The following is a 12,747-nucleotide window of genomic DNA, read 5'->3' as shown; positions in this document are numbered from 1 at the left end:
TGTTGCATACACACATCAGTATGTGACTTTTTATATCAGTGAAACCCATACATGAACATAGTATTTAACATACAGTATGTTGTAATATACTGTATCAGAATTCTGAGTCTTACAGAGTCTTACAGTACTTTGAATGTCATCTGAAAAGTTCTATAAATCATAATATATAGCATGATGTACAAGATGTCTTTCTCATCAAGACAAGCCCAACAAAGAAATAACCAACTTTCGTCATTGTTACCACCACAACCATCACACTGTACACCAGAGACAGGTCCCAGTACTCACACACTGTCCCCACTAGGAGACAGAGCAAGAACAGCGGAGTATCCTACTGTTAGTATCATTATCACATTTAGGCCAAGTAATTGGGAAAAGGAACCAGTGACGGTTCTGGCTTACTTTGTGCCCTAGGCGAGATCTGATGTGGCACCTCCCATAAACATATACATGTATAATATAATATATAAATTATATACATATACCGATCAGGTACCCCGTCGTGCTGGCCCAGAGAGTGTTGCCACCCTAGGCGGTTGCCTATATCTCCTAAGCCAGGATCCACTACTGCAAGGGACCAAAATACAATTTTACATTAATTAAGCCCACATGAAATAGAATAAGTGATATCCTGTGATGTCTCCCAGTGGGTTTCATATTCCTCAGTCTAGTGTGGCATGGCTGCCCACAGCCATAACAGTAAAAAAAACCCTAAATGTCTGTACACCATGGATTTAATTGCTGCCTTAGGGAAAATTAATACAGAAGATAAAGTCAATTTTCCATTATACATTTTAATATCTTATTTAGCAGTACTGGAGCTAACAGGGAACGTTCCCAGAACTTTGGCTGACTGTAAAGGAATCAATGAAAAGGAGGAGGCGAGAACCGGCTTTTAAATATAAATAATCGTTTAATGATGAACTTAAAAGACAACATAAACACACACACATGACGGACATGTCCATAAACGATCTCTCTCTCTCTCACGATCCTCTGCAGTCGACCCTTATCCCTCTAGGGAGGCTTGATTAGCCTAATACGTGACCGGGTGTGTTTGATCAAGACCCGGCCCCGCCCTCCGCCATGCCACATTCCTCCCTCGTTCTCTCAGGCTGGGGAGCCCCGGCCTGACGTACATCTCCCCCCCCTTTGCCTGGGGGAGGGTGTGCTTTAAGCCTAGTCTGCCGGCAGGTCATCCCCATCTACCTGGACGAGGGAGGGGACAAGTGGAGGGAAACAGAAATAGTTAAAATGGGGGGGTACTTCCTGTAACCATGTAGTACCGCCCAAAAAACACTGTAAAATTTAAAAGAGGGAAAAAGCCAACGCAGAGCGGCAGTGAGAGAGAGAGAGAGAGAGAGAGATGAAAAAAAAAAACCTTGTACTCGCCATTTCTCCGAGACGCCGCAGCTTGTTCCTCGGCCACTCCTCCACCCTCTATCGGACGACAACCGCGTCTCTCCGGGTGGATCAGAGGCAGTACTCCAGCCTCTGGCGGACGGAACGCCCTCCCCCAGGGAAAGGGGGTGTAAGTCATGCCGGGGGCTCCCCAGCCTGAGAGAACAAGGGAGGAATGTGGCAGGGCGGAAGGCGGGGCCGGGTCGTGATCCTACACACTACACGACGCGGCCCAGCCCTCCGCCCTGCCACACTGACATTCTCTCAAAGTTATGAACAAATGTTCTTGCAGTAACATTAATAGAACGTTCTTTCATCATTTTTTATGTTGATAAAATGTTATTCAGTCATAATTGGTGGAACTTTCTCAGAACGTTACTACATTGTAAAAAAAAAAATTCCAAAATGTTTAAATGTTTTCTATAACGTTCCTATAACCAAGAAAAAACGTTTTGGGAATGATAGGGAAAAGTTTTTAAAACATTAAATTGTTAACTGGGTTTTTTTTTTTTTTTTTTAAAGAAAATAGTCCCATCAACACTTTAATTGAGCAATATCAAACAAGCAAGAGTGCTGTTGTACTGAAAATCATCATAGCTGTGATTTGATGCTCAGAGTATAAAAAACACTTTCCTCCCTCCAGGCAAAATCAAACAGCTCCACTGTCAGCCCTTTTTCCAACCACGCACCACTCGCATACTCTGGTCTTTAACGCTGTGAACATTTATAAGTGGAGTGATACAAACAGTGGAAAAAGTCCTAGTTCTGTTAATGTGCAGTCACATTTGTCTTCGCATGGCGAAATTCGGTCACTTCAATGGTTATCCGTGTGATCGTGAATTTCAAGCAGTGGACATCTGGTAGTGAAGAATTCCCCCTCATGGATTTTGCATGGAGTTCAAGTTTGGTGAACTTTGGTAGGTGATTTAACTGTGTTGATCAAGGGGAAGTTGCTCAGTTTGGCAGTGACCTCTATGTGGGTGGTACACTGAATATTCACAATGGACAAGGATATAATTTTAGCTGCAAGTAAATGTTTAACCTCACTCTATCAGAGTATATTTAGAAAAAGGCTTATTGGAGTTTTTTGCTGGTTTCACATGCGCTCAACATCCGGCCATACCTTCTTCGCCTACGGAATTTCGCAGTGACCGCGCCTTTCTACTAATTACCATCACTCATGGAAAACCACTTGGCCAATCAGATTAGAGGACCAGAACTAACTGATTTATAATTTTATTTTGATGTCTGATGTATTGCCAACTGTTCTTGCCCGATAATACTGTATTTCCTTATTTAACATCCCATTCACACTCTTTGATAATTAAAACCACACAGATATTCTACATTGTTTGTACAAAAGAACACACTGCATACTTGCATAAATAAATGGCTTGTACATCTTTATCAATAAAAGGATTAAGCGTTGCCTTTCATTGATCTGTTGTAGTTTCGAGTCTCTAGAGGCCTGTGACAAACTCCCATTGATAGATTTAGCATGAGGTACTAACATGAGACATTGAGAATGCCTCAACTTGCACAGACACCAACAGGCTTCTCACTATATACTGTCCTATCTCCAGCAGGGTGTTGGTGTGTAAAGCTGTGATGCTAGGGGAGCACCACCTGGGTGAGGGTCCACATATGGCACTCCCCTGAGTTTGGCCAGGAGTCCGGCCTCTGAATAAAGCAATTATTACAGACTAACCTCACAGTAAGTGCATTTCTGTGTGGAGTTTGCATGTTCTTCCAGTATTCGCGTCAGTTTTTATCTCTGGGTGCTCCAATTTTCCCCACAGTCCAAAAGGTATAGGTCAAGTGTTGTTTTGTTTTTATTTTGTCCTTTAAGTTAATTATGCCATTTTATTCTTAGTTTGATTTCTCCCTTACAGAGTATGATTTGTATCAGTGAAACTTTCCAGCTTAAGTTACATGGCTTATTCTTCTTGACTGATGTAGTGGAGACAAGGCTAGTTGTCATTATTAATTTCATTAAGAATATGTGAGGAAATAAATGTGAGGAAAAATAACTGATGCACTATAAATAAACACTATAAATAATAATAATAATAATTATAAAATACTATATTATTTTATTTTTAGAGGAAGGTCTCTGAGCATCAAGCTTAAGAGAGAAACTTTTTCTTTCTCTCTCTCTCCCTCTTCCAAGTAATGAAGACTTAAATCTCATTAAAGAAATAGTTCAAAAAATAAATTAAAATTCTCTCATTTACTCATCCTCATACCATCCAAGATGTGTATGACTTTCTCAGCTCTGTAGGTTCATATAATGCAAGTGAATGGTGACCAGACCTTTTTAAGGCAGAAAAAGCAGATAAAAGCAGCAAAAAAGTAATCCACCAGATCCCAATGGTTTAATCCATGTCTTCAGCTACGTGATAAGTGTGGGTGGGAAACAGATACATATCGAAGTCCTTTTTTACTTTAAATATCCACTTTAACATACTGAAAGTGAAAGAGAAAGTGGAGATTTATAGTAAAAAAGACTTAAATATTGATGTTTCTCAACCACACTTATCACATTGCTTCTGAAGAGTTGGATTAAACCAATGGAGTTGTATGGATTACTTTTATGCTGCCTTTATGCGAATTTTGGAGCTTCAAAGTTCTGGCCACCATTAACTTTCATTTTATGGAACTACAGAGCTGAAACATTCTTCTCAAAATCTTAATTTGAGTCTGCAGAAGAAAGAAAGTCATACACATCTAAGAGAGCATGAGGGTGTGTAAATGATGAGAGAATTCTAATTTTGAGTGAACGTTCACTTTAAGATGACGCGTTCATCTACCGTACCTTGGTGGCAGTATTGTTGTGCGCTCGGTCCCTTTCAGTGAGCCATTCGTCACGGTCAGAGCCGCTATCTAGGCGGGGAGAAAGAAACCCAACCAACACTCGCCAGAGGACACAGAGAGAGAAGCTACATTTCAAAGTTGAGGACGCATACGGGGGAATATTTAGAAAGAAAATAAGCTATAAGCTGCGCAGTTAAGGCAACCCTAGTTTTCTCCACTGGGATTCAACCAACTCAAACGGTTTATTGTAGGTTGAAGCTCCGGTGTGACGATTTTACCAGTTCAACTTCTGTTTTGGAGAAAGGAGACACATTTCTGCTTCATTCGTGGCTTGTAAACGGAATGAATGACCAAGACAAAGGTTGACACCGGTTCCCCGACGCATTTTGTCTCGAGGCAAAAGCAGAAAATGGAGAGCTGCACTGGCGCACGAGCGCAGCCCGAGCAGCATCCGCCCGAACAACCGTTACAAGTCAACGACAAAAAGAAAACACACAGGGCACCGTCTCCTGCAAGACCAAAAGATGTGCCCGGATGGTCCCTCACTAAAATCCGCGGAGGTATCGGCACTCCGACGCTGAGTGTTAAACCTGGAGCCATACATTTAGGCGGCGGCCGCGTGTCCAGACGCAGTCCGGTTGCCGTGAAAGAAACGAAAGCGGAGAAGAGTAGTAAACCGACCGGCAAATCGGCGGCGGGTGCGCAGAAGACCGGCGCAAAGTCTAATAACAGCAGTCGGAGGAAAGTTTCGGACGCCAGCATCGGATCGGATGATTTGAGTAAAGACTCCGGCTGCGCTCCGGGGAAACTTTCACCAACGGACAGCAGCTCGGAGCTCTCGGATTGCGCCTCGGAGGAAAACAAAGTCTCCACAGACGCACTGAGCAGTGACACTGAGACCAGCAGCCGTGGTGGGATTGAGGGGGACAAAGCAGGAGCAGAACATGGACTATCCAACAAGCGCGCTCGAGCCAAGACCAGCGTAGGGAAGGATCGGCTGTCGCTGGGAATGGAGACCGGAGAGGGCAGCATCTCTCCCGGCGACGAGCGCTCACTTGCATCGTTCGATAGCAGGATGCCTGCCAGCACCTCCTTGGCGTTTTCAGACCTGACTGAGGAGTTAATGGACGGGATGCATGAGGAATTAATCAGGGAAATTGAAGAACTAAGATCGGAGAATGATTATTTAAAGGTAAGAGTTAAAGGCCGGTATATTTTCAAAGCCAAATCATAACAGATAGCCTATTCATATGACGTTGCCAATGTATTGTTTTGCTTTGTTTCCTATGTGTCTCATACAATAGAAGGTTAATGGGTTCATTCATGTTGCAAGGCAAGGGCTTGTCATTTCTCCAGAATTATTGTGAAATTTATTTTTGTTTTTTATTTGATACATTATCATGTGACCATGACTCTACCAAATCGATCTGCATTTTCCTCCCCCAATATAAAGGCGTTAAAAACAGACCAGAGGTTTGACTGGCTGCATGAACTCATCACTTGATCTTCTCTATTGGACTCGTATTTCTGTGATTCCCGAGTGTTGAATAATGCAGCTGTTTGTACAGATGCTGCAGCAGTGCGCCCGCGCCCACTTCTCACTCCATTGTTTATGCAGTTGACCTATATTAATTTACCAAACACCAGCCATGTGTGGCAGCACGCGGTGGCACACAGCATCCTTCGGAAACTCTCTTCAGTATAAATAGTTATTTGAAGTGTAAGTGTGGCTGCGGTGGGATTTGGAGGATTTAGAGTAACATAACTGCTTTCTAAACATTGTTTTATTATGCAAACTCCGAGGCAAAGCAAAGTCCCGCACAAAATCCTAATGCCGCTGCTGAGGAAATTAAATGGATGTAGATATATAGCCTATAGGTAACATACTAAATGTTCCACACACACTTCATGCCTCCGCGATCTTGTGGACCATGAAAGGGGTCTTTTACACTACGTTTTTATACGGATTATTAAGCTCTGTGGTGCTAACCCTGAATTGGAGTTTCAAAGATATAGCCTGCGATCAAAAAGTACAATTTAATATTGTGTGGCCTATCATTTAGCAACAAAACTCAGAATGACTTTATCCCAGGGTTTAAATGATCCTGAGTTAACAAAGTAAATGTTTAAGGGCTTCCTAGAAAGTGGCTTAACCCTGGGTTAAAAAGACATTAAACCAGGGTTAAAGGAATAGTTTACTTTAAATCAAAGTGTCATAGAAGTGTCAAGAAATGACATGGCTGCTTCAGCTATTGTGTTTTTTACGTCACATTTGCTTAAACGACACTATCGATTTGGTTTATACAATGTGTTGGGGTAGGTTAGGGATGTCTGTTTTGTTTACCTCACTTTTGTATTTAATGACACTTTTGGTTAGGTTTAGATGTAGCACTTAGTGTAGGGATGTCAGTTTTGTTCATTTCCAAAAAAACAAACAAAAAAAAAATGGTAGGCCTAATCTTACATTTGCTTTTTAGGACATGGTAGGTTAGGTTAGGTAGGTAGGTGTGGCCATTAAGTGAACTGCAGCTAGCTACCTGTTGCTCATGCTTGTGCTAGTGCACACACTCCATAATGACCCAAGCGAGCATCCAATACTATGACATAACGTACAAAGAGACTGAACGTGATTCACCGGCATCATGATGACAGATGAGGTAGCATAATTACAATTACACAGTTATGATTGTTTTACTACAATCTTTGAGACTGTATATTATATTTGACTGTCCAGTGCTGGAAAGGGGCTTAAAACAATGTGTGGATATAGGTCTGACTATGGGAGAGTGTAGTTTGAAGTAATCACTTTTCTTTGTATGATATAGTGACTGCATTTATACAATAGCCCATGTCAGCGTTAGCTAGCTAGCCAGCTTTATCAATAGCTGTTAGCTAAATTTGGTGGATGATGACAGTAGCTGTTTATAAAATAGACTGTACATTATAAATATGTTGAAAAATGTCAGTATTGATGTGATTCCATCACATCTGTCATTTTGATATATCAATGCGCTCTTGTTTTACAATAATTTACTGTATATATTTTCTGTTTAACCAAGTTACGTTACACTAATGAATGGGTCTTTTTGTATTATCTTGAACGTTGCCTAGCATTCATTTCACATGTTATTGTAGTTTACCTCGCTGAATAATTACAGATTAACATTGACATTAACCTTACTTTTAGCATAAAGAGAAGATTGTTGATATTATTTTAAATGTATGAAGCAAGATAGCTTGCAATTTGTCAGCATTATCAGGCAAGACCAAGTTATCGAAAATTACACAGATCAATCCTTATGGCACTATATTTCACATGCTTTGCATTTATGTAAGCTTACCTGTTCAATAAGAAGAACGCCAATTCAGGGTCGGTGTTGATCCCCAAAACCGAACGAAGATCCCTCCAGGAATCAAATGCCCTGCCGATGTTCACTCTAGTTTTCACTTGACCACGATCACGTTTCCGCTCAGCCAGAAGGGATTCAGTAAATACAGTTTGTGTAGGAACCTGTGTTGTGCTAGATAACGTGCTAGATGACGTTACCTATGTTGCAGTTTGTTGTCGCTGTTGAATAGCGGAAGAGATTTACTGTCTGAGGCAAGGCTCTCGGGAGCGCGCATAAACGTCACATCCTTTGGATTTTCCCTGCAAAAGCAACCCGCTCCCTTCGCATGAAAATCAGTCTACAGGCTTTAATAGGCAACCTAGGAAGTCTGGGCAGGGCTAATTTTTTAAGTTGAGTTACAAGCCGTTCACACATTGGCAAAAAAGGCGAATATTACATGAATATTGTTACCTATTGCACCTTGAAAAAATTTGTTCTTTTTTTGAAGAACATTAAACTTGCTTTTAGCACCCCTCAGTGGACATTTCATCTCAGAACTGCAGCGAAATATGTAATAAACCACATAATTACATTTTGCAAAAAATATTGCCACAGTCATGTAATTTTCATTAGCTCAAGCTGCATTTTTGGATGAATTGTAGGGTACAACAGGGCTAAATGCACACCTTAAGGGAAATGTTATTTTTTTCTGGTCGCAAAGTGTATCAAAATGATTTTTTGTATTATTAAATATTGATGGAGCAACATCATTTGTGTGAAAATAAATAATAAAAAGTTGTATTGATTCAAATTGATTTGAAAAAAAAAAGGTGGCAAGGGAGCCTTTTGCCCTGCACCTGGCGTAAAAGGACCCCAGGGGGGTGATAGAGATGTCATGTAAATATAGGAACAATATGTATAGAGTGAAAATTGTTAAATTAGGCAAATAATTTTTAGACAGCAAGATGCTTTTTGGAAGATAAAACTTATTAAAAAAAACTACTTCAGAAGAGGGTGCACCATTTTTGTTAATTTCAATCACATTTGGCTTTTCATAACATCTCAATTATTCTATAAAAAAATTCTTCATTGTGATTGAATCAGTCAGTGTGAGCCCACTTTGAACATTTTTTCAAAACAAATTAAAACAAAAACCCACTGAAGAAAAACAATGTGTTTTATCAGGGGGGCTTTTACCCCAAATACTTTCCTTTCACTTATTGGAGTTATTGCAAAACTTTAGATTTTTTTCACCTTGAACAAAACTGAAAATGACAAATAAGTATGTGATAATTCCAAGGATTCTCATTATATATATACATTTGCAATATTTTAAAACGTATTAAATATTAGATCAAATTACCTAAAAAATCTAACTTTAGACATTGCATGACATTATATCACGAATGAGGAATATTTTGCAGTGTATAGTGACAAACCGGTGTTTAATGGAAATATTGTGGTAGTTTTTGTTGCTATTTTGTTTTTGGGAGAAAATACAAATAAAAAGTTCCTTTAACCCCATTGTATCCTACCTTTAAAGCACAATGTGAAAAGGTATGTTTATGTGTGACAAGCCTAAAAATGTCCAACATTTTTGTTAATGCTTGCAAAATGAATTCTAACTTTATATATTGCTTGTGGATGTATGTGTATCAGGACGAAATGGAGGAGCTCCGGTCTGAGATGCTGGAGATGAGAGACATGTATATGGAGGAGGATGTTTATCAGCTTCAGGAGCTCAGACAGCAGCTGGATCAGGCAAACAAGAACTGCCGCATCCTGCAGTACCGCCTTAAGAAGGCAGAGAGACGCAGCATCCGTGTGGCTCAGACCGGACAGGTGGACGGAGAGCTTATTCGCACACTAGAGCAAGATGTCAAGGTAAGAGAGAGAGAATGTGTTACAGATGTTTCAGTAATTCCTGCTTGTGTTCCCTATTAAATATCATTACAGGCAAACCCCACTGAACAATTCTGTCTTCTGACTGTTGAACCAAGTAATTCTATATCTAGTTGTCATAGATTGTTATGGAGGTTGTGTTTTGGTTCAAAGGTGTTCTGTGTACATTTTGGGAAAGTTCTTTCTCTTACCCCAGTTAAATGTGCAGAGACATATACAGAGACAACTGTATTAAGTATACAACAAGTAAGCCATTTATAGTTTGAGTATCCTGAAAAATTTATAGTTTGAGTATCCTGAAAAATTGTAAACACTAACTCAACCATTAGCACAACTTTGGGGCGACACTATCTGTTTGTCTGACCATTTACAGGCGAAGTTGTGTTTGGGAAATCTGTTTAAAAACAATCATTACATTTGCAAATCTAGTGACACTAATGGTAGAGAAATTACACACTTCATCTTTAAGACAGACTACTACCTGAAACTCATAAATTAATCTTATAAAAATAACCAGTGGTGGAATATTTGCGGTAGTCTGTAAGATTATGATTTGGGCTTCTTGTCATGTACTTAGAGTGGTGACACGCTGGCAACTGTGTCATGTGGCTGAGGACACAATACTTCTTTTCTCTGGTCTGTCACTGAGAAAATAAATAACCATGATGTCATTCCCTTCAGCAAGGGCCTGCTGTCTGCTTTCCTCTTTTTTAATGATAATAAAAAAAGATACAGTACCAGAAATGAGAAAGAGGTAGAGAGATTTCCACTGCCAAGTAAATGTTGTGGCTCTTCGTGTCACTGCAAAAAATGACAATTCTTTCATCACCTTCATGTTGTGCTAAACCCATATTACTTTTTTGTGGAACACAAAAGGATATGTAAGGTAGAATGTAAGTGAAAGATGACTGTTAGACATTCTGCCTAACATCTCATTTTGTGTTCCACAAAAGAAAAAGAAGGTGAGTGAATAATTGCAAATGGTCATTTATTTGTGAACTGCACCTTTAATATACGGTGTGCTTTAACATGTTATCACATACATATTTTTTGTCAGAATATAGCTGACAATCGACAACTTGAAAAACCCAGAAGGGGGATTTTATCTGCTGGAAATCATCTCAGTGTCTGCTGAATCCTTTAACTGCTAACAGGAGTCTCCTAACACTGGGTCAATTGTCTCCCCAGCCAGGTCAAATTACACTGCACTCCTCTGCACTTGTGCATTCAACTGGTTTAAATGCTCCATTTTGGCCGCTGTGACAGGTGTGCTACAGCTTAAGGAAGAAGGACATTGCTTCTTTACATTCAGCTTAACATAGCAACAATGCATCACACAGAGCTAAGTGCCATCTCAGGCATATTTGCTTGTAGCCTTACAGGGTCATGAAGATACCTACTACGATGACCATTCAATGTACAAAAATGTATACTTTGAATGTTTATGTTATACATGCTGAAATGCATAGTTTGGAATAATAGTCGACCAGTATGGTGTTGTGGGTTTTTTCAGTACCAGTATAAAGAGCGCTTGATCACCATCAATTAATGGCCAATGAGATATACTGTATGTGTTGATATGGCTAAACTTAAATGAACAATTATTTTACACAATGTTTATTAAAAACTTTAAAAGAAGTATTTGAATATGGAAAATCTTTATCCATTGAGAACAACTACAAATGTATGAGCTGAGTTCAGAATGGCATACTACCATGCTACTCTTGCTATTTTTGCCGTAGAAAGATAGTAAGTAATTAATAAGTATGGGCAAATATGGAATTTCACACTCAGCAATAGTGAAAGGTACACTACAGAATTTTGGGCTCTCTATCAACATACTGTAGTGGAAACATCAAATGTAATATCTTATACAAGTTTATTTCGGAAGAACATAGTTTTGTTTTTCCTGTCAGTTGCAAAGATGAAACTGTTAGTTTGAAGTATACACATAGTTGCCTGTGATGACCATATCAGAGCAGATGTGGCTACACCAAGAGGTATAGACCTGTAGTTAAGAAGAAAATATGAAATGTTAAAACATATGTTGTTAAGTAAGTAGCATACCTGCCGCTGAATCTTCTTTTCTTTATTTACGGACATGGCATAAATGTGCAAGGATGATTAAATGAAAGTCTGTTATTTCCTGTCAAATTCAACCTGAATGCTCTAAATATAAAATCATTATTGTAGGTTTACTGTAGTAACTCAAGGTAATGCAAGAACATATCTATGAACACAGATTTTGTTATATACTTGCTCAAAAATGGTATTTTGATCATTTCTAACAAGTGTTTTTATTTAATAAAAATTTTAAAGGCCTAATTTTAAAATGACATGCCTTTTTAAAAACTATTTTAATATGTTCCTCGAGCTTCAATAATATTAGTAGGGCTCTGAATCCATATTTTTTTTTTAACTCATTAATCGCTAGGGATATAAATCGGACATTTCATCACGATACGATCTAATACCGATCCGATATTTGCTGATACTTCAAAGTCTGCTACGATATGATTTCAATTTGATTTGATTCAGGGTTCTGCAATCGCTATTCTGATATTATGTGCCTGTTTTACACAATTAGTTAAAATTATTTGCCCTCAAATGCTATCAAAACATAATTTGAATATTTTAATGAGCTCTCTGAAAAGTGCAAATTTAATATCCACATTGGGATATCCACAACAAAATAAGGTACTTCAGATGTTGAAAAAATTATACAAATAATAATATAAAAAATAACGTCTCACACACAAGTGATCATCAATAGTTTGATTACAGCTTATTTTTCAGTTTAAACCAATTCAAAGTACGTACATACCCATGACTTGTTTCCAACTATCTGTGCTATCCATGGTTTTCTTGGCTACAACTTCCACAGTTGTAATGAAAAATTCTGTTTCAGTTAACTTAAATGTTAGTAAGGGTGTTGATGTGTCAAGTCTTATAACTGATGCAGGGCAGCAGGTAATTTCTCTTTCACTCATTAGTGCTGTTCAGAATGTTGGTGTTGTCGAGATGTTTCACATGATGGTTGAACTGCTCCATGGTACTTTAAAATAGCAAATTCTCATATAAAATTAAAATGGGTCGCATGCGCAACAATATCGATGGAAGCCGGAATTAATCACGCATGTGAGCCGCTCTGCGTTTGACATGAGAGCTTGCATTTTAAGAATTGCCCGGTTGATGTGCTGGAATTTTCCTGTCACTGGAGCTCATGTTTCGTGGGAAGCCCAGTTGACGGGTGTGCACGACGCACGGATAGCAGAGCACAATTTGTGCTTCATCATCTGAC

General features: G+C 39.1%; 1 protein-coding gene across 1 annotated transcript in view; it reads left to right on the top strand.

Moving 5' to 3' along the window:
- The first annotated feature begins 5,102 nt into the window (after positions 1-5,102).
- LOC127619104 (protein SOGA1-like) overlaps positions 5,103-12,747 on the top strand; it is a 68,168-nt gene continuing 60,523 nt past the window's right edge. Inside the window, exons 1-2 of the mRNA XM_052091860.1 lie at positions 5,103-5,407; positions 9,204-9,428. Of these exons, the coding sequence (XP_051947820.1) occupies positions 5,225-5,407; positions 9,204-9,428 (408 nt within the window). The 5' untranslated portion in view covers positions 5,103-5,224. The remainder of the gene's footprint in view (positions 5,408-9,203; positions 9,429-12,747) is intronic.

The sequence above is a fragment of the Xyrauchen texanus genome, chromosome 25, assembly GCF_025860055.1.
Source record: "Xyrauchen texanus isolate HMW12.3.18 chromosome 25, RBS_HiC_50CHRs, whole genome shotgun sequence".
In the NCBI taxonomy this organism is placed as follows: domain Eukaryota; kingdom Metazoa; phylum Chordata; class Actinopteri; order Cypriniformes; family Catostomidae; genus Xyrauchen; species Xyrauchen texanus.
Note: the sequence above shows the minus strand (reverse complement) of the source record. Positions and strands in the feature narration are given on the sequence as shown.